The sequence below is a fragment of the Homarus americanus genome, unplaced genomic scaffold (assembly GCF_018991925.1).
Source record: "Homarus americanus isolate GMGI-L3 unplaced genomic scaffold, GMGI_Hamer_2.0 scaffold11022, whole genome shotgun sequence".
NCBI classification, from domain to species: Eukaryota; Metazoa; Arthropoda; class Malacostraca; order Decapoda; family Nephropidae; genus Homarus; species Homarus americanus.
Genome location: NW_024737068.1, coordinates 15570203 through 15594097, shown reverse-complemented (window position 1 = coordinate 15594097; position 23895 = coordinate 15570203). Strand labels below are relative to the sequence as shown.

Genomic DNA, 23895 nt, shown 5'->3' with positions numbered 1-23895 from the left:
ACACAAACCTAATCTAACCAAACCCAACCTAACCTAACCTAGCATTACTAGCATCACCAACACAAGTCATTACTGTTTTGTCAATAGGATGGTCGGCCATTACTCCCTCGTTAAGTGTGTGTGTGTGTGTGTGTGTGTGTGTGTGTGTGTGTGTGTCTCCCCAACACACACACACACGCACATGTATGAACTCGCCAGATATAACAGATGACTTCACAATTATAAGCCAGTTAGTCCCTTTGTTTACACCGCCATATTGTTGTATAGGTCAGATATCACCATGACAACGCACACGTATCACCATGGCAACGCACACGTATCACCATGGCAACGCACACGTATCACCATGGCAACGCACACGTATCACCATGGCAACGCACAGACATACACACATAGACATATACAAGCCCTCCCTTCCCTCACTCTTTTTCTTTCCTCCCCCTCCTCCCCCTTTCACCACCCCTCACACACCCCCTTCCCCTTCCATATAATAAAAGGTGACGCCCACACCCACTCCCATTACCACGCACGCCCACGATAGCCAGCAGTTAAGAGGGGAGCTTGAAGGCTGACCTATGGGGCCGTGTGTGTTGACTGCCTGACAAGCGATCATTACCCCAATTCCTCACCATTTCTTATCCTCTCACAGGTGACCAGAGGTGCCCACAGGTGCCCATAGGTGCCCACAGGTGACCACAGGCCTATATCAAGGTACCATGAAGTTAACTCCGCCCATAGACCTGAATTGACCACGCCCATATGGTCACCTAGCCAATCAGTGGAGATAAAAGTGCCGAAAGAGTCATTGAAACACACACTCTGATTGGTCACTCAGAATATATTCCTACAGCTAAGAAATAATGGTAGATGTACAGTGCAGTCAGTTTGTGTGGTGTGGTGTGTGGTGTAGTGCGTTGTAGTGTGGTGTGATGTGTAGTGTGGTGTAGTGTGTTGTGGTGTGATGTGTAGTGTGGTGTGGTGTAGTGTGTTGTGGTGTGTAGTGTGATGTGGTGTGGTGTAGTGTGGTGTAGTGTGGTGTAGTGTGATGTGGTGTAGTGTGGTGTAGTGTGGTGTGGTGTAGTGTGGTGTAGGTGTGGTGTGTGTGGTGTGGTGTGGTGGTTGGTATCTCACGTAGGCACCGCACGGGTATACAGTGCCCCCTCCTCCCTGGTACGTCAAGTTAGTCATAGCTGTAATACATCTAACCATATATCAAGTCTTCTCATTGAATAAATTTAATTAGTGAGGTATATCTCTTTATATTTCCCCCTGACTATATTGTTCCTTAGTCACAGGTGCAGGAATACAGGTTAATTAGCAGGAAGGTAAGGAAACAGGTGGAACTCTTTTAATTACAGTAAATCATCTTCCCTTCAACCTCATTCTCCCTCCCTCACCCTCTCTCTCTCTCTCTCAACCTCTGTCTCCCTGTCTCCCTCCCTCACCTTCTCTTCTCCCTCACCTCTCTCTCCCCTCACACTCCTGTCAGATGGTCGAACCCAGGCAGAAAATTCCTGGGTTCATTTTTCCATCATAAGTTGGCCGTGTGAGAGTGATTGGCTCTCTCTCTCTCTCTCTCTCTCTCTCTCTCTCTCTCTCTCTCTTTCTTGTCACCAGTTAAAAGCTTATCTGGGCCAATGTTTACTCCTCCAGTTAGAGAGAGAGAGAGGGAGAGAAGAAATCAATTCCATTACGCTGTCATAACTTAAGTGATTTAGTTAGTAAGAAGAGGTTAAGGAGTTGAAGAGACTAAATTAACTTGTTGTGCTGAAGGTGGAGTGTGTGTGTGTGTGTGTGTGTGTGTGTGTGTGTGTGTGTGTGTGTGTGTGTGTGTGTGTGTGTGACCTCAACAACAACAATAACAACAGCGTCTGAACCTGATCTCGCCTTCAGTGAGGGCGGTGAGGGTCCCTGCCAGGTACCACCATCACTACCACCATCACTGCCACCACCACCACCACCACCACCACCACCAACCACCACCACCACCACCACCACCACACCACCACCACCACCACCATTACCACCACCAGCACCACGCACCACCACCACCACCACCATTACCACCACCACCACCACCACCACCACCACCACCACCACAGTTACCATAACACATACACTATACGACTGCCTCACCTCCCAGACATGTGCGTCAACTCTATACGCACACGTGTATACCCATGCCTTTTGTGTGCACATGTATGGCTCCTGACGCACACGTGTACACCACGCCGAGCTCTGTGCAGTTGTATGTTCCAGACGCACACGTGTATACCATTTTAAAGAGACACGTGTACACTTGATCTTGATGTGTACATAAGCATGGCTAACATGATGGGTAGTACTTTCCTTCTTTCTTTCTTCCTCCTCCTTCTTCCGTTCGACAATAATCTGCCGGAGGAGGAGGAGAAAGTTGGAGAGGATGAAAGGAAGAGGAAAAGAGGAAGAAGGAAGAAGAGGGGAGGAAGAACGGTATTCCCCAGAGCTGTCGTCTTGTGGTCTGGTCATTTCTCTCCACTCCCCTCTGCCTGGTAGGGGGAGGAAGAACGGTACACTTCCCCCCAGCTGTCGTCTTGTGGTCTGTCGACTGTTATTTCCCCTCTACTCCCCCTGGCCTGGTAGGGGAGGAATAGAAGAGGGAAGAAGAGGAAGAGGAAGTGGAGGGAGAGTAGGGAAGGAAGAAGGAAAGGAGGAGGGAGGAGGAGGAGGAGAGAGGAGGAGGAGGAAGAAGAGAAGAGAGAAGAGGCGGAGGAAGAGTAGAGGAATAAAATAAGGGAAAGAGGAGAAGGAGGGAGGAGAAGGAAGAGGAGGAGGATAGTAAAGGCAAAACCCACGTGAACGAGGGCCTGACTACGCGATTGGGTAGAGGTAAGGGAAGAATGTTTGGACCAATCAACGCACACCATGCCACAAACGCGTGGAATGTGTTAAATCAGGGACCAGGAAGGAGAGGAGGGAGGAAGGAAGGGAGAGAGAGGGAAGGGAGAGGGGGGAAGGGAGAGGGGGAGAGAGGGGAGGGAGGGAGAAGGAGGGAGGAAGGAAGGAGAGGGAGGAAGGGAGAGGAGGGAAGGGAGAGAGGGGAGGAGAGAGAGAGGGAGGAGAGGGAGAAGGAAGGAGAGAAGGGAGGAAGGAAGAGGGGGAAGGGAGAGGGAGGGAGAGGGGAGGGAGGAAGAAGAGAGGGAGGGAGGAAGGAAGGGAGAGAGAGGAAGGGAGAGGGGAAGGGAGAGGAGAGGGGAGGGAGGAAGGAAGAGAGGAGGAGGAAGGAAGGGAGAGAGAGGAAGGGAGGGGGGAATGGAGAGGGGAGGGAGGAGAGGGAGGGAGAAGGGAGAGGGAGGGAGAAGGAAGGGAGGAGGGGAAGGGAGAGAGGGAGGAGGAGGAAGGAAGAGAGAGAGGAAGGGAGGAGAGAGAGGCAGGGGAGGGGAGGGAGGGAGAGGAGAAGGGAGAGGGGGAAGGGAGAGGAGGAGGGAGAGGCAGGGAGGGAGGGAGGAAGGAAGGAGAGGGAGGAAGGGAGAGAGAGAGGAAGGGAAGGGAGAGAGAAGGGAGGGGAGAGAGGAAGGAGGAGAGAGAGGGAGGGAAGGAAGAGAGGGGAAGGAAGAGGGAGAGAGGGAAGGCAGGAGAGAGAGAGGAGGAGGAGGGAGGAAGGAAGGGAGAGGGAGGGAAGGGAGGAGAGAGAGAGAGGAAGGGAAGGATAGAGGAAGGGAGGGAGAGGGAGGGAGGGAGGGAGAGGAAGGGGAGGAGAGAGGGAAGGAGGAGAGAGAGGAAGGGAGAGAGAGAGAGAGGAAGAGGGGAGAGAGAGGAGGGAGGAGGAGGAAGGAAGGAGAGGGAGGAGGGAGGAGAGAGAGAGGAAGCTTTATAATGCTAGAGGAAAAATGCTATAATGCTCCAATGGAAAGTATTAAATGCTCCCAAAAAGGTTGGAATGCTCCACTTGATATGTTATAATACTCTTGATAAACGTTATAATGCTCCAATGTAAAAATGGTACAATGCTTCAATGTTAAAAAATGTAATCGAATGTATAAATGCTCCAATATAAAGCTCTCCGTCTGCCCTTCTCCCGTCGCCTCTCTCACATTCCAACCATCCAGCCAATCACCTCTCGTTCATGTCCAACTGGAAAGGAAGACATGCACAGTTGACTGACGGCTTAAGATCACCTGGACCTCTGACACACACACACACACACACCACACACCACCACCACACACCTTCACCATCACACACACCACACACACACACACCCACCACCACACACACCATCACCACACACACACACACACACCATCACCACCACACACACACACCATCACCACACACACACACCATCACCACCACACACACCATCACCACACACACACACACACCATCACCACCACACACACACACCATCACCACATCACACACACACCACACCACACACACACACCACACACACACACACACACCATCAACAACCACCACCACACACACACACACACACACCCCACACACACACCATCATCACACACACCTTCCACCCACACACACCATCACCACCACACACACACACACCCCATCACACACACACCATCATCACCACACCTTCACCATCACACACACCATCACCACCACACACACCATCACCACCACACACACACACACCATCACATCCCACACACTCAACATCACCATCACCCCACACACACACACCATCACCCCACACCACCCCTCACCATCACCTCCCCACACACAACCACCACACACACACAATCACCCCACCCCCACACACACACACCCATCATCACACACACACCATCACCACCACACCACCATCACCACCACACACCATCATCACACACACACATCACCACCACACACCATCACCATCACCACCACACACACCATCATCACACACACACCATCACCACCACACACCATCACCATCACCACCACACACCATCATCACACACACACCATCACCACCACACACACACCATCACCCCACACACATTCTCACCATCACCACACACATTCTCACCATCACCTCCCACATCACATCACACACACACCATCACCACCACACACCATCATCACCACCACACACACATCACACACACACACCACACACCACACCATCACCATCACCACCACACACACCATCATCACACACACACCATCACCACCACACACACCATCACCACCACACACACCATCACCATCACCATCACCCCACACACACCCTCACCATCACCCCACACCCACCCTCACCATCACCCCACACCCACCCTCACCATCACCCCCCACACACCCTCACTATAGGCTGCTCATCCTCACTAAACCTTTTCACCCAAGCTCTTCCCATTCTCCATCGTCCCTAGCAACCCTGTTGACTCAGACAAACACACCCGTTGCTAGGGAAACATTACACCATTTATTGCCTATTACTAACTACTATTAACCATTAACTATTAACTATTTTTGTTATATTATTCTTACTGACCAAAAAAATAGTAATAAATAGCTTTTTCTGTCTTGTTCCCTACATAGTGATCTCAAATGTAAACATGTGACGTCACGTGTTCGTTTATCTCAGTCCACTGGTACACAGAGAGTCGTGTGGACAAGAGATCTTATTGGTCCGTTTTTACAGGTGGGCGGAGTCATCAATAAAGACCCATTTTTATGATTTTTTTATACCACCTGAGGATTAGCCACCCCTACCCCCCTCCACTTTGTTTTACCTTGTTGTTAAGGCTGCATACATTGACAGTATTTGTTCTACCAATATTAAGTACGCTGCACTTGCTGGTGTTGAATTTCATTTGCCATTTTTCTGACCACTCCTGCAGTTTATCTAAATCCTCCTGTAATGTATTTGCATCCTGCCCTGAATTAATCTGCCGCCCTATTTTGGTGTCATCCGCAAACTTATGTCACTGCTGATCTCAGTATCTAGATCGTTTATGTAGATTATGAACAAGATTGGACCGAGTACTGACCCCTGGGGAACCCCACTGGTTACACGGCCCCACTCAGATTTCACACCATCTACGCTGACCCTCTGTGTTCTATCGGTGAGCCATGATTTTATCCAATTTAAAACTTTCCCCTCGATACCATGAGCCTTAACTTTTCTCAGAAGCCTCTGATGCGGTACTCTGTCAAACGCTTTGCTGAAGTCCTGGACCACTAAGACTTCCTGGCTCCTGGACCAATAAGACTCTTCCTGGCTCTTGAACCATGAAGATTCTTCCATGGTCTGTTGTCCATATACGGAAGCAAACGAAATTTCTTTCTGGGTCTCGACTTCGTTGGCCTCCACTGAATACTGCAAAGTCTGCTCACCCCAGCTCCACTCGATGGCAAAAGGCTTGTTAAAATTGATTTTATTTGTCTACTGCTTCAACAGCTTCGCATTGCTCTTTCGCCCCTGTTCTGGGTCCAGAATTTTTCTTTTGCGACTGACCTTTCCTGGGTGAGCCGTGCCCTCAGGCCACGCCATCCTGATGTAACAAAACCGCTGTGCTTGGATAGTGAAGATGTTGGTAGTGTGTGTGTGGTGTGTATGTGTGTGTGTGTGGATGGGGAAGATGTTGGTAGTGTGTGTGTGTGTGTGTGTGTGTGTGTGTGTGTGTGTGTGTGGATAGTGAAGATGTTGGTGTGTGTGTGTGTATGTGTGGATAGGGAAGATGTTGGTGTGTGTGTGTGTGTGTGTGTGTGTGTGTGTGGATGGTGAGATGTTGGTGTGTGTGTGTGTGTGTGTGTGTGTGTGTGTGTGGATAGGGAAGATGTGGTGTGTGTGTGTGTGTGTGTGTGTGTGTGTGTGTGTGTGTGTGTGTGTGTGTGTGGATGTGATGTTGGTGTGTGTGTGTGTATGTGTGTGTGTGTGTGTGTGTGTGGATGATGTGTGTGTTGTGTGTGTGTGTGTGTGTGTGTGTGTGTGTGTGTGTGTGTGTGTGTGTGTGTGAAGATGTTGGTGTGTGTGTGTGTGTGTGTGGATGTGTTGGTGTGTGTGTGTGTGTATGTGTGTTGTTGTGTGTGTGTGTGTGTGTGTGTGTGTGTGTGTGTGTGTGTGTGTGTGTGTGTGTGTGGATGTGAAGATGTTGGTGTGTGTGTGTGTGTGTGTGTGTGTGTGTGTGTGTGTGTGTGTGGATAGTGAAGATGTTGGTGTGTGTGTGTGTGTGTGTGTGTGTGTGGTGTGTGTGTGTGTGTGTGTGTGTATGTGTGGTGATGTGTGTGTGTGTGTGTGTGTGTGTGTGTGTGTGTGTGTGTGTGTGTGTGATGTGTGTGTGTGTGTGTGTGTGTGTGTGTGTGTGTGAAGATGTTGGTAGTGTGTGGATAGGAAGATGTGGTGTGTGTGTGTGTATGTGGATGATGCTGTGTTGTGATGTGTGTGGTGAAGGTGCTGGTGTGTGTGTGTGGATAGATGTTGGTGTGTGTGTGTGTGTGTGTGTGTGTGTGTGTGTGTGTGTGTGTGTATGTGTGGGTGAGATGTTGGTGTGTGTGTGTGTGTGTGTGTGTGTGTGTGGATGGGGAAGATGTTGGTGGTGTGTGTGTGTGTGTGGATAGGGAAGATGTTGGTGTGTGTGTGTGTGTGTGTGTGTGTGGATGGTGAGATGCTGGTGTGTGTGTGTGTGTGTGTGGATAGGGAGATGTTGGTGGTGTGTGTGTGTGTGTGTGTGTGCGTGTGTGTGGATGGTGAAGGTGCTGGTGTGTGTGTGTGGATAGGGAAGATGTTGGTAGTGTGTGTGTGTGTGTGTGTGTGTGTGTGGATAGGGAAGATGCTGGTAGTGTGTATGTGCGTGGGTAGTGAAGATGTTGGTAGTGTGTGTGTGTGTGCGGATAGTGAAGATGTTGGTAGTGTGTGTGGATAGTGAAGATGTTGGTAGTGTGTGTGGATAGTGAAGGTGTTGTTAGTGTGGGTGTGTGGATAGTGAAGGTGTGGATATTGAAGATGTTGATAATGTGTGGATGTGCAGATTGTCTAATTTAAGACCACTGCTACGAGTTCGCTCCTGGTTGGATAGTTTGAGTACCTTTGTTATATCACTTTTGTTTAACCCTGACTTCCATTTACACACCTCGATCATATCGCCCCTCACTCCACGTCTCTCGAGAGAGTGCAGATTAAGATGCTTTAACCTGTCTCTGTACTCAGGGTTCCTAATGCACTACAGGAGGATTTAGATAAGCTGCAGGAGTGGTCAGAAAAATGGCAAATGAAATTCAACACCAGCAAGTGCAGCGTACTTAATATTGGAAGAACAAATACTGTCAATGTATACAGCCTTAACAACTTCAAAATAGAGAAGTTTTATATCTAGAAGTGTAAGCAATAAGAGTGCGGATCATATTGCAACTATATCTTGCGCTTGTCAGGCCGCACCTCGATTATGCGGTTCAGTTCTGGTGCCCTTATTATAGAATGGATATCAATTCTCTGGAGTCGGTGCATCGAAGAATGACGAAAATGATTCCGGGACTTAGAAACCTTCCATATCAAGACAGATTAAAGAAACTAAACTTGCATTCCCTAGAAAGACAAAGAGTGCGGGGAGATATGATAGAAGTATCTAAGTGGGTGAAAGGAATCAATATTAGTCTTGCCATCCTCTTTTGCATGCTTTCTTGGGATTCGATATCCATTCTGTAGTACGGTAACACACACACATAATGGTTGCCTCTCGTTGTAGAAGCTGTCGCCAACACAACAACCACACCTTAAGTTAACGAGCTGCATGACCCAGTGTTTAAGGTGTAGAAGCTGTCGCCAACACAACAACTACACGAGCTGCATGATCCAGTGTCAAGGAATAGCCCGAGAAGACCGGACAACTCGCCATTTGCCAAATCCAGGTCCCCAATTACTGCTGGGTAGACAGAGGCAAATGGCGTAAAGAAACTTGCCCGTAGTATCGAACCCGGGTCCGCTCGCTTGCGAAGCGAGCACGCTCACCATTACACCATACTCTTCACCCTCCCCTCACGCACCCTACACACCCTTACCATCACCCCAAACACACACACACACACACACACACACACACACACACACACACACACACACAATCTTATCTAAGTTTACTTTTGCAAATATCAGGTGAGTGTGACTGACTTTGTGAAATGACCTGACATGAACTGTTTATATTTTAGTGACCTGATATGACCTAATTAGATTTATAGTGACTTGATATTACCTTTATAAAAATAACGACGACATGATTTGACCTCAATAAACATAGCGACATGACATAATTTGACCTTAATAAACACAGCTACATAACATGACCTGACCTGACATTAATAAACACAACAACTTGACATGACATCAATAATATACAATAACATCATCAATAAAATAATGACCTGAACTGACTGTACTTACTTTTCATCAGACATACTTCGGGCGCTGGCAAGGGTCATCTGGCTCTCCGCCTTGTTGGGATTGACCCGTTCTGGCATCTTGGGGTTGGCTTGGCACTGTATCTGACCAACCACCACAACAAAACGGGCAGTGAATGTGTGGTGTGGATGGTGTGATGTCTTAAACTCGCTTCAAACACAGACACCTCCCCTCCCTGGGCTTATTATAAATACGATTTGATTTTCTTATAACAGTACATTGATGCTGATTCCTTTATGAATTGAACCAAGCAGTTTAGGATAACCCGTAGGATGTTTTAACAGGATATTTTAAGGCTTTAAATAAGGAACGGATATCTTAGCATTACTCGCAGGACTATAATAGGACTCAGAGACACGATGGCAAGGGATCTTTCTTCTGTAGTAGGATACGGACGCAGTGGAGTGTGTTGTGAGCGAGAGACAGGGCCAGAGCGGTCGGCACACACAACTCGACGGCTTGGTAGTCCCGAGCACACTGAAAACACAGCCGTGATGTGTGGTGTTATATGTCGTGTGTGTGTGTGTGTGTGTACCCCCCTTTCCTCCATTTCTCTTCCACCCACCCTCCACTTGCCTCGCTACCTCCTTCCCCCTCCATCTCCATTCTCTCCCCCTCTCCCCCCTCCCACTACCTTCCCTCCTTCTCTATACATTCACCGTCCCTCCCTCCCTCCTCTTACCTCCCTCTTCCCTCCCATTCCTTCCAATTTAGAGAGAGGGCTCAAAGAAAGCAGAAGAAGGAGGAAAGAAGGAGGAGAGGAAGAGGAAGGAGTGTGGAGGTAAAGGGTGAGGTTTACGGAGAAGGAGGAGGAGGAGGAGTGTGTGTGTGTGTGTGTGTGTGTGTGTGTGTGTGTGTGTGTGTGCGTGTGTGTGTGTGTGTGTGTGTGTGTGCGGATGGATGACTGTTGTATGTGTGTGTGCAGCATGACACACACACAGGTGTTGTCAACAAGGCGTCACAACACTCAGGTAAATCTTATTTAAAAGTTTGCCAACATTTACGAGTGAAAAGGTTTACACTGGACCAACACACACACACACACATGTACGTACAGTCTTGCATACATACATAGGTTTAACACATAGGTACACATCCATACAAGTACGTTGAGTTTTGCTTACATAAACAGGTATACACACAAGTACGCATACCTACACACACATGTACGTAGTCTTGCAAACACAACACAACACAACACAACACAACACAACACAACACAACACAACACAATAACACAACACAACACAACCCACAACACAACACAACCTGTACTTTGCCTAACACAACACAACACAACACCGACTAACACAATAACATAACACAACACAACACAACACAACACAACACAACTTTAACACAACACAATAACACAACACAACACAACACAACACAACACAACACAACACAATAACACAACACAATACAACAACACAATAACACAACACAACACAACACAACACAACACAACACAACACAATAACACAGCACAACACAACACAATAACACAACTACACTTACAACACAACACAAACACAACACAACACAACACAACCTAACACAACTTTACAACTTTAACACAACACAACACAACACAATAACACAACACAACACAACACAATAACCCCTACTTACAACACAACACAACACAACTTTACAACACAACACAACCAACACAACACAGCACAACACAACACAACACAACACAACACAACACAACACAACACAACACAACACAGCACAACACAACACAACACAACACAACACAACACAACACAACACAATAACACCCAACACAACCAACATAACACAGCACAACACAACACAACACAACACAACACAACACCTGACACAACACAACACAACACACCACACCACACCACACCACACCACGCCACACCACAACACAACACAACACAACACAACACACCGCAACACAACACAACACAACGCAACACAACACAACACACCACAACACAACACAACACAACACAACACACCACACCACAACACACCACAACACTACACAACACAACACAATAACACAACACAACACAACACAACACAACACAAAAAAGCACACCACAACATAAATCACAACACAACACAACTTACAACACAACACAACACAACACAACATAAATCACAACACAACACAACACAACACAACACAACACAACACAATAACACAACACAACACAACATAAATCACAACACAACACAACACAACACAACACAACACAACACAACACAATAACACAACACAACACAACATAAATCACAACACAACACAACACAACACAACAACACACCACCATAACAACACAACAACACAACACAATGTAGGTCCAACACCTTACACACATGATACCAGTGACCCAGTGAGCGAATGACCTCACTCACACACACACACACACACACACACACACACACACACACACACACACACACACACACACACCATCCGAATCGACTTGGGTAGAACGGGTTGAAAAGAATCCCGTTGTAACGAGGTTAAATGAGGTCAATTCAGGCTAACTCTTTAATATTCTTACTGTAAAATGACTGAACGTGAAACCTCGATATAACGCACTTTCCTCTCCAAAAAATCCGTTAAATAAGAAGTTTCTCATAATGGAACCTGGATATATCGGACTTTTCTGACCATACAGTCCATTATATCGAGGTTTTAGTGGTAGTATGTTGACCTAACCTAACTTAACCTAACCTAACCCCTCTGAGGTGTGTTGAGTAGTTACCTTACCTGAGGGACCAGTAATGAGGGGTCTTACCTGTCCGCCCACCTGTTGTATGTATGTATGTATGTATGTATTTATGTATGTATGTATGTATGGATGGATGAATGTATGACAGGTGACTTCATAAAACACCTGGTGACCTGATAAAACACCTGGTGACCTGATAAAACACCCGGTGACCTGATAAAACACCTGGTGACCTGATAAAACACCTGGTGACCTGATAAAACACCCGGTGACCTGATAAAACACCTGGTGACCTGATAAAACACCTGGTGACCTGATAAAACACCTGGTGACCTGATAAAACACCTGGTGACGTGATAAAACACCTGGTGACCTGATAAAACACCTGGTGACCTGATAAAACACCTGGTGACCTGATAAAACACCTGGCGACCTGATAAAACACCTGGTGATCTGATAAAACACCTGGTGACCTGATAAAACACCTGGTGACTGATAAAACACCTGGTGACCTGATAAAACACCTGGTGACGTGATAAAACACCTGGTGACCTGATAAAACACCTGGTGACCTGATAAAACACCTGGTGACCTGATAAAACACCTGGTGACCTGATAAAACCTGATAAAACACCTGGTGACCTGATAAAACACCGTATAGTGACCTAGTCAGGTTCACACACACACACACACACACACACACAAAAACAGCAACAACAACAACAATAACATGTCCAGAATCAGGTTAACTCTAAGTCAATGAGAGAGAGACGCACTGTCACTCAGGTAGGCGGTTGGAAAGGTGAGGAGGCGCTTCGGGTTAATATGTGACAAATGCTGAGCAAACCTGAGTAGACGCAGGCTTTAAGGTGTGTGTGTGTGTGTGTGTGTTCTAATTTAGTCAACCTGTTTTAACAAACACAACCAACACCAAGGGAACCATGCCAGCACCACACCACCACCACCACCACCACCACCACCACCACCACCACCACCACCACCACCACCACCACCGCCACCACCACCACCACCACCACCACCACCACCACCACCGCCACCACCACCACACCACCACCACCACCACCCACCACCACCACCACCACCGCCACCACCACCACCACCACCACCGCCACCACCACTACCACCACCACCGCCACCACCACCACCACCACCAGGTGACTCCCCCCCTGTGGGTCACTGAACTAAGCAGCACATTCCCTACCAGCAGTGTTACTGTTAGGTACTGCTGCAGGTGTGTGGTACTGCTGCAGGTGTGTGGGGACTCTGCAGGTGTGTGGGTGTGTGGCTACTACAGGTGTGTGTGGTACTGCTGGTGCTGTGGGTGTGTGGGTACTGCTGCAGGTGTGTGGGGACTGCTGCTGGTGTGTGGGTACTGCTGCGGTGTGTGGGTACTACAGGTGTGTGGGGACTGCTGCAGGTGTGTGGTACTGCTGTGTGGGTACTGCTTGTGTGGGGACTGCTGCAGGTGTGTGGGTGAACAGGTGTGTGGGTGAAGAAAGATGAGGAGGAAGAAGGAAGAAAAAGGGAAGAGGTGAAAGAAAGAAGAAGAAGAAGAAGAAGAAGAAGAAGAAGAAAGAAGAAGAGGAAGAAGAAGAAGAAGAAGAAGAAGAAGAAGAAGAACGAGGAAGAAGGAGAGGCAACAACAGGGTCAACCATCAAACACTAACCCGACTCGACACAGCTTTCAAAACGGCCGAGTGTTCCGCTTTCTCGACTATGATGAAGGAGGGAAGGAGGGCGGGAGAGAGGGAGGGGAGGGGAAGGAGGGAAGGAGGGCGGAGGGTGGGAGAGGGAGGGAGGGCGGGAGGGTGGGAGAGAGGGAGGAAGGAGGAAGGAGGGCAGGGAGGGCAGGAGGGGAGAGAGAGAGGGAGGAGGAGGGGGAGGAAGGAGGGCGGAGAGAGAGGGAGGGAAGGAGGAAGGAGGGCGGGGAGAGAGGGAGGAGGAAGGAGGGAAGGGAGGGCGGGAGGGTGGGAGAGAGGGGAGGGAGGAGGGCAGGGAGAGAGGGAGGGAGGGAAGGAGGGCGGGAGGGCGGGAGGGGGAGAGGGAGGGAGGAAGGAGGGCGGGAGGGAGAGAGGGAGGAGAGAAGGAGGGGGGAGGGAGGGCGGGAGGGGGACGGAGGAGGAGGGAGGGAGGGACGGAGGGAAGGAGGGCGGGAGGGGGGGAGAGAGGGGGAGTCGGAGGGAAGAATATGAGAGAGAGAGAGAGCTACGTATGGCACCACTCGCTCTGTGTGTGTGTTAGTACAGGTCACACACATACCACCCCCTTACCCCTCCATACACTCCCCTACCAGTACCTGTCCAGCGTAGGGCGGTAGAAACTGGTTGGTTGCTACCTAACATAAGAACATAAGAATGGAGGAAACTGCAGCGGACCTATTGACCCATACTGGGCAGTCCCGTTTACACCCAACCCCTATTGCTCATATGAGCATCCAACCTATGTTTGAAGCTATTCAGCGTATTCGAGTTAATGATGATATTTGATAACTTGTTCCATTCATCCACTACTCTGTTTCCAAACCAGTGTTTACCTATTTCACGCTCCTGGTTGGATAATTTGAGTACCTTTGTAATGTCCCCTTTGTTTAGCCCTGCCTTCCACTTATACACCTCTATCAGGTCGCCCCTCGCTCTACGTCTCTCAAGGGAGTGCAAATTAAGATGCTTTAACATGTCTCTATACTCAAGGTTCCTAATGCCCGGGATTAGTCTTGTCATTCTCCTCTGAATTCTTTCCAAGGATTCTATATCCATTCTGTAATTCTACTACTTGCCTACCAACTACCACCATTTATCATCAACACCTACCACCATTACCACCACTATTACCTTCCACTTACCACAATCTATCTTAACTACCGCCAACTACCACCACCATCATCTCTTACTATTACTATCACCATTTTCCACCTACTACCACCACCATCTACCACCTACCACCACCACCACCACTACCACCTACCACCACCACCACCTACTACCACCTACCACCACCACACCACCCACCACCACTACCACCTACAACCACCACCATCACCACTGTCTTTGTTATTAAAGTAAAAACCCAAATTATAAAATAAAATTGAAGGACGAATTCAAAGTACACATTATAAAGTAAAATTAAACAAAGTACAAAGTATTTACCGTCAAAGTATTTACCGTCAAAGTATTTACCGTCAAAGTGTTTACCGTCAAAGTATTTATCGTCAAAGTATTTACCGTCAAAGTATTTACCGTCAAAATATTTACCGTCTAAGTATTTACCGTCAAAGTATTTATCGTCAAAGTATTTACCGTCAAAGTATTTACCGTCAAAGTATTTACCGTCAAAATATTTACCGTCAAAGTATTTACCGTCAAAGTATTTATCGTCAAAGTATTTACCGTCAAAGTATTTACCGTCAAAGTATTTACCGTCTAAGTATTTATCGTCAAAGTATTTACCGTCAAAGTATTTACCGTCAAAGTATTTACCGTCAAAATATTTACCGTCAAAATATTTACCGTCAAAGTATTTATCGTCAAAGTATTTACCGTCAAAGAATTTACCGTCAAAGAATTTACAGTCAAAGTGGTCAAATGAAAGTAGACTTGAGTGCCTGAAAGTAAAGTGCACCACTAGCTGTCAGTGACTATTACTTCAGACAGGAAGCTAACTGGCAGATGTGTACCCTCAAAGGTCATCTGTTGACCTTAGTAAGCTGTCGAGAGGTCACAGGTCACAGTGTAAGTGAGTCGTAAGTGTGTTATAAACAGATAAATTGTACCGGGAATTTCCCCCCATACATTCATCATTCTGTCACTTTATGTAACTTGCTGACAAAACCCAGACGACCCTTCAGGCTTTTACGCCCTTAATGCATGAGTGATAGAGGGAAGCATGAACTCCCCATGCTTCCCAGTTGGGCACTGTAAACGCTTCTTGGCTTCACCATGCACAGGATGTAAGGGGGTGCTCAATAAACTAGCCCCCCCCGGGGTCAATCTAAATCTAAAAATCTAAGTGTGTCATAAGTGTGTCGTAAGTGTGCCGTAAGTGTGTCAAAAGTGTGTCGTAAGTGTGCCGTAAGTGTGTCATAAGTGTGTCGTAAGTGTGCCGTAAGTGTGTCATAAGTGTGTCGTAAGTGTGCCGTAAGTGTGTCATAAGTGTGTCGTAAGTGTCATAAGTGTGTCGTAAGTGTGCCGTAAGTGTGTCATAACTATAGTAAGGGTGTCGTAAGTGTCATAAGTGTGTCGTAAGTGTGTCATAAGTGTGTCGTAAGTGTCATAAGTGTGTCGTAAGTGTGTTTTAAGTATTATAAGTGTGTCGCAGTACTTCAATTATGTGCTGTAAGTGACTATAAGTGTGTAATGAGTGTGGTAATTGTGTCATCATACGCCAGGCACTGCTGAGCGCTCGTGCTGGCGTTGAGTTGGATGTGAGTATTATAAACGTTTGTAAAAAGTCTATTGCAATGATTCAACAACCCCCCCCTCTCATATTTCCAACAGCATAAATTAAACACCACCATCCAACAACACACACACACACACACACACACACACACACACACACACACACACACACACACACACACACACACACACACACACACACACGGTGACATTACGTTGTGCTACTTTCACTAACAACCAGTTAGCCACTAGCTTAAAAAAATTGGAATTGAATTTTTCTTATGTGTTAATTATTGATAGGTTAGGTTAGGTTAGGTTAGGTTAGGTTAAAATACATTATAACCTAACCTAACCAAACCTAACCTAACCTAACCAAACCTAACCTAACCTAACCAAACCTAACTATATCTTGTGCTAGTCAGGCCGCACCTCGATTATGCGGTTCAGTTCTGGTGCCCTTATTATAGAATGGTTATCAATTCACTAGAGTCGGTGCAGCGAAGAATGACTAAAATGATTCCGGGACTTAGAAACCTTCCATATCAGGATAGGTTAAAGAAACTTAACTTGCATTCCCTAGAAAGACGAAGAGTGCGGGGAGATATGATAGACGTATTTAAGTGGGTGAAAGGAATCAATAAAGGGGATATAGATAAAGTTCTTATAATATCCGAGCAGGATAGGACTCGGAGCAACGGATTTAAGTTGGATAAGTTTAGGTTTAGGAGGGAGATAGGAAGGAACTGGTTCACAAATAGGGTGGTGGACGAGTGGAACAAGCTTAGCAACTTTGTAGTAAGTGCGGGAACTATGGGAAGTTTCATAAGGAGGCTAGATAGATTCATGGATGATAGAGAGTGGTAGTAACTCTCGACAGGAGCTGCCATGCACAGGTCAACCGGCCTATTGCAGACTCCTTATTTTCTTATGTTCTTATGTTCTAACCTAACCTAACTTAACTTAACCTAACCTAACTTAGGTTAGGTTTTATGCGAGTTGTGGCACAGATGTATACAGACAGATACAGAAGGCCAAACACACACACACACACGGGTGGGTTAGGTTAGGTTAGGTGCCCAAATGTCCTTTAAAAACAACCATGTCCCTTCCCCGCACCACCATAATATAAATGTCCCCAAATCTCGCCAAATATCCGGGTCAATGAGACGCACTTCCTCCACGTTATCTCCACCACAAGGCCGTGACTTAAAGAAGAAAAAAAATGAATAAAAATCTTCCCCAGTATTGTTGTCCTGATGATCAACACACCACCCACACACACCCACACACACACAACACGCCCACACACACCCACCCACACACCCACACACACACACACGCCCACACACACCCACCCACACACACCCACACACACACACACACGCCCACACACACCACCCACACACACCCACACACCACCGAGTCAGAATATCTTGGAAGGAAAAGTCAGTTTAAAGAAATTTTTAATTTTCCTTCCTTTATAACAATACACTCAGGATATCCTGTGACATCTCTCTGGGTCTCTGTGTATCTGTGTGACTCATCCTGTCAGTTCTTTATCTTGATGACCACAGGAGATTGGCCCCCCCCCCTCCCGCGGTCACCTAGATGTTGAAACTCGACGGAAATACAGTCACACCTAAGTTAACGAGTTGCATGACCCAGTGTCAAGGAATAGTCCGACAAGACTGGACAACTCGCCAACTGCACTGGCAAATGGTGTAAAGAAACTTGCCCATAGTTTCAACCCTGGCCGAGTATCGAGCCCAGGTCCACTCGCTTGCGAGGCGAGCATGCTGACCATTATACCACAGGTCGCCATACATATACAAACATACATTTACACGTAATAGTAATGGTGGTAGTGGTAGTAGTGACAGGTGGTGGTAGTAGTGACAGGTGGTGGTAGTAGTGGTGGTAGTGGTAGTAGTGACAGGTGGTGGTAGTAGTGACAGGTGGTGGTAGTAGTGGTGGTAGTGGTAGTGGTGACAGGTGGTAGTAGTGACAGGTGGTGGTAGTAGTGACAGGTGGTGGTAGTAGTGGTGGTTGGTAGTAGTGACAGATTGGTGGTAGTAGTGACGGGTAGTAGTGGTGGTAGTAGTGGTGGTAGTGGTAGTGGTGACAGGTGGTGGTAGTAGTGACAGTGGTAGTGGTGGTAGTGGTAGTGTGATGGTGGTAGTAGTGGTGGTGGTAGTAGTGACAGGTGGTGGTAGTAGTGGTGGTAGGTAGTAGTGACAGGTGGTGGTAGTGTGACGGGTGGTGGTAGTAGTGGTGGTAGTGGTAGTAGTGACAGGTGGTGGTAGTAGTGACAGGTGGTAGTAGTGACAGGTGGTGGTAGTAGTGGTGGTAGTGGTAGTAGTGACAGGTGGTGGTAGTAGTGACAGGTGGTGGTAGTAGTGGTGGTAGTGGTAGTGGTGTGGTGGTAGTAGTGGGTGGTAGTGACAGGTGGTGGTAGTAGTGGTGGTAGTGGTAGTAGTGGTGTGGTGGTAGTAGTGACAGGTGGTGGTAGTAGTGACAGGTGGTGGTAGTAGTGACAGGTGGTGGTAGTGGTGGTGGTGAGTGGTGGTAGTGACGGGTGGTGGTAGTAGTGACAGTGGTGGTAGTAGTGGTGGTGGTGGTAGTAGTGACGAGTGGTGGTGTAGTGACAGGTGGTGGTAGTAGTGACAGGTGGTGGTAGTAGTGGTGGTGGTGGTAGTAGTGACAGGTGGTAGTAGTGAATGGTGGTAGTAGTGGTGGTAGGTAGTAGTGACGTTGTAGTAGTGACAGGTGGTGGTAGTAGTGACAGGTGGTGGTAGTAGTGGTAGTGGTAGTAGTGACAGGTGGTGGTAGTAGTGACAGGTGGTGGTAGTAGTGACAGGTGGTGGTAGTAGTGGTGTATTCACTATAATAGAACCACCTGTTATCACACACACACACACACACACACACCCTGTCAAGTCAGAAGCGTAAGACAATTTTGCATCTTTTCTGACTTACGAGAAAATAGTTTGTGATTGTTTATCTAAAGTTGCCACATAAAGATGGATTCTCAGAGGCTCGTAAATCCCTCTGTGAATAATAATAATAATAATAATAATAATAATAATAATAATAATAATAATAATAATAATAAATAATAATAATAATAATAATAATAATAATAATAATAATAATATAATAATAATAATAATAATAATAATAATAATAATAATAATAATAATAATAATAATAATAATAATAATAATAATAATAATATTGTAATGTGTGTGTATGTAAAATAATAATAATGTGCAGTATTATGTGTTATTTAGAGAAAGAATACGGGATGAGGGGTTAGGTTAGGAAGGGTTTACGAGAGCACCTCAGGAGGGTCGTGATCGAGACTAAACTTCGGCAGGATTCGTGGTGTAAAGGTAAATACTGTTACCTTGACGACAAGAGCCTGTGTGTGTGTGTGTGTGTGTGTGTTATCAGTGTTATCTAAGGGCCAATAATCACAGGACTCGTGACGTCAGGAGCAGTTTGTCGTGTAAATTTGTCGCCAATGTTAACTATTTCCTTGGCTATACAATGACACACACACGTACATCATATACTGTATACGGCACGAGGAAATAAAAGTTACCTCAAGAACACACACCCCAGTTGATTTAACCTGACCTAACATTATCCTGACCTAACATTAACCTGACCTAACATTATCCCAACCTAACATTAACCTGACCTAACATTAACCGAACCTAGGTTAACCTGACCTAACGTTAACCTGACCTAACATTATCCTAACCTAGTTAACCGAACCTAACATTAACCTAACCTAACCTAACCTAACCTCCTCCTCCTCACAGCTGGGTTCTTCCTCTTCCACCACCTCCTCCTCCTCTTCCTCCTTGGGTAGCCTCACCCCCCTTCCGTGCCTCAGGATATTGCCGGCGAATTTTGAATAAAAAAGCAGTCCGTTCTCTCTCTCTTTCTCTCTCTCTCTCTCTCTCTCTCTCTCTCTCTCTCTCTCTCTCTCTCTCTCTCTCTCTCTACCACCATAACAGAAACAATAACAAAGAGAGGAGAGAGAAGACAAAAGTGAAATGAAAGACACAGAGCGAAGACTTTTCACTCAGTCAAAACTCACTAGCAGACAGACAGACAGACAGACAGACAGCTACAACGACATTTACAATCAAGATATATTTCTAAACCATACACACACCACCCTCGCCATCATACCTGCAGCCCCCCCAACTCGCGTAGTCACTACTACAACAAATTCAGCCCATAAGAGCCCGCACCGATAGATATAAGAACAGCACCATCCATCTATTATTAAAATAATAAACAACTCTGATTTATGTACTGTACAGTCCTGTAAATGTATTCAATGCATATTATATCATTATGTCTAAATCAAATGTAAGTCTGTATATTTTCCACCGGCTGCACTCTATTAATAAACCGTTTATTATTATTATTATTATTATTATTACAAACACACACACACACACACACACACACACACACACACACACACACACACACACACACACACACACACACACACAGCAGACATGTATTCTTAGCTCGACAAGTCAACTGATAATTAACGGATAGGTGACAGCTATGAGGTAATTAAATGCGTTTCCACCTGTCTGTCCAGGTGTGACGTCATCAAAGTGAACGCCATCTCACCAAGCACCGTGACGTCATCAAGAGGTAGACGGCATCTCACCAGCACCGTGACGTCATCAAGAGGTAGACGGCATCTCACCAAGCACCGTGACGTCATCAAAAGGTAGACGGCATCTCACAAACACCGTGACGTCATCAAGAGGTAGACGGCATCTCACCAAGCACCGTGACGTCATCAAGGAGGTAGACGGCATCTCACCAAGCACCGTGACGTCATCAAGAGTAGACGGCATCTCACCAAGCACCGTGACGTCATCAAGAGGTGGGCATATCTCACCAAGCACCGTGACGTCATCAAGAGGTAGACGGCATCTCACCAAGCACCGTGACGTCATCAAGAGGTAGACGGCATCTCACCAAGCACCGTGACGTCATCAAGAGGTAGACGGCATCTCACCAAGCACCGTGACGTCATCAAGAGTGAACGGCATCTCACCGCTACCAGCCGTGCGTCATAAAAGTATAATAACAACAATAATTGATCACAAAAGCGAACGAACTCGTGACATTAATAACATGACAATTATTTTTTTAAGGTTCATTATTGTACAAGTTTTAGGGAGAAAAAGTTTACAGTAGTTGTTGTTAAATGTCACTTGTTCATTGACCATGGCGAGTCCCGACACTTACCAGGATGTTCTAGTGATGACCCGACACACACACACACAGATAGATTGACATACATACATACATACATACATACATACATACATACATATTTATGATCGCTGTGACAGGTATGCAGACAATCAGCTTAGGTATGGTTAGGTTAAGTTAATAAGTTAAGTTAATAAGTGAGGTGGCCGGACAAGTGTTCCTATCTCACCTGTCATTAAAAACACCTGTCCAAGCTCTTTCAACCATATACCTGCATCATTAGGCGGAAAGTGCACAGGTGTTTCATAAACACACACACACACACACACACACACACTTATCCTTGAAAACAGATGTCCAAATTTACTACATGGACAAAATTATACCAGACCATTTGGCCACTAGACGAAATGGATCAGGTGAAGAATGGACACCCTTAAATCTTATGAGAGTCAGCTAGATCAGTGAGAGAGAGAGTGAGAGAGAGAGAACACCAAGTGAGTCTATCCTGGGTTGTGTGGTGAATGACTCCTTTTTTCCTTCCTTCCTTCCTCCATCTCTCCTTCCTCCTTCCCTGCCTTCCATTCTCTTTCTCCCTTACTTCTTTCCTCCATCACTCCTCCTTCCTTTTCCTTCCATCTCTCTACCTGCCTCTCCCCCCATTGCTTAATTCTCCTCTTCTTTTCTCACCTTCCCTCCCTCTCCTCACCTCCTCCCTCCCTCCCACTCCTCCCTCCCTCCCACCTCCCTCCCTCCTCTAGCCTCACCTCCTCCCTCCTCCCTCCCTCCTCCCTAGCCTCACCTCCCTCCCCTCCCTCCTCCTCTCCTCCTCACCTCCTCCCTCCCCTCCCTAGCCTCACCTCCCTCCCTCACCTCCTCCCTCCTCCCTACCTCCCCTCCCCTCACTTCCCTCCCCTCCCTCCTAGCCTCACCTCCCTCCCTCTCTCCCCTCCCCCTCTCCCTCCCCTCCCTGCCCTCCCTCCCCTCACCCCTCCCCTCCCCTCCCTCCCTAGCCTCACCTCCCTCCCCTCACCTCCCTCTCCCTCCCTAGCCTCACCTCCCTCCCCTCCCTCCCTCCCTCTCTCCCTCACTCCCTCCCTCCCTCCCCTAGCCTCCCCTCCCTCCCTCCTCCTCCCCTCCCCTCCTAGCCTCCCACCTCCCCCTCCCCTCCACCTCCCCTCCTCCTCTCCCTCCCCTCCCTCCCTCCCCTCCCCTCCTCCCTCCCTCACCTCCCCCTCCTCCCTCCCCTCCTGCCTCCCCTCCCTCCCTCTCCCTCACCTCCCCTCCCTCCCCTGCCTCCACCTCCTCCCCTCCCCTCCCTCCCTCCCTCCCTAGCCCCCTCCCTCCCCTCACCTCCTCCTCCCTCCAACCCTCAACTCCCTCCCCTCACCTCCCTCTACCTCCTCCCTCTCTCCCTCACCTCCCTCACCTCCTCCCTCCCTCTCTCCCTCACCTCCCTCCCTCCCTCCAAGCCTCACTCCCCTCCCTCCTCCCTCACCTCCCTCCCTCTCTCCTCCACCTCCCTCCCCTCCCCTCTCTCCCCTCACCTCCCTCCCTCCCTCTAGCCTCACCTCCCCTCCCTCACCTCCTCCCCTCCCTAGCCTCCTCCTCCCCTCCTCCCTTCCCCTCCTTCCCTCCTAGCCTCACCTCCCTCCCTCTCTCCCTCTCCCTCCCTCTCTCCCTCCCCTCCCTCCTCCCTCCCTGCCTCCCCCCTCTCTCCCTCCCTCCCTCCCTCCCCTCCCTAACCTCCCTTCCCTCACCTCCCTCCCCACCACAGGTATTGAGACTTAATCTACGTGATACTTGTACACCTGCACACCACACCACACCACCACCACCACCACACACCACACCACACACACACACCACACACCACCACCACACCACACCACACCACCACCATACCACACACCACCACCCACACCACGACACCTTGAGACAGACGGACAGACAGACAGACAGACAGACAGAAAGTAGCGTACAGACAGATACAGAGACAGACAGACAGACAGACAGAACAAGTAGAGTACAGACAGATACAGGGGCAGGCGGAACAACGACAGACACAGACAGATAGAGAGATTGATAGACAGAGACAGACAGATAAACA

The 23895-nt window shown here is 47.7% G+C and overlaps 1 protein-coding gene across 2 annotated transcripts in view; it reads right to left on the bottom strand.

The window, feature by feature from the left end:
* Window positions 1–23895, bottom strand: part of LOC121873007 (neprilysin-2-like) — an 81946-nt gene that overhangs the window by 49167 nt on the left and 8884 nt on the right. The window contains exon 1 of one of the 2 annotated variants that reach the window (XM_042376247.1): window positions 9365–9870. The exons of the other annotated variant lie outside the window; for it this stretch is intronic. Within the exon in view, the coding sequence (XP_042232181.1) occupies window positions 9365–9441 (77 nt within the window). The 5' untranslated portion in view covers window positions 9442–9870. Of the gene's footprint in view, window positions 1–9364; window positions 9871–23895 lie in introns of those variants that run through there. 2 annotated transcript variants of the gene reach the window in all.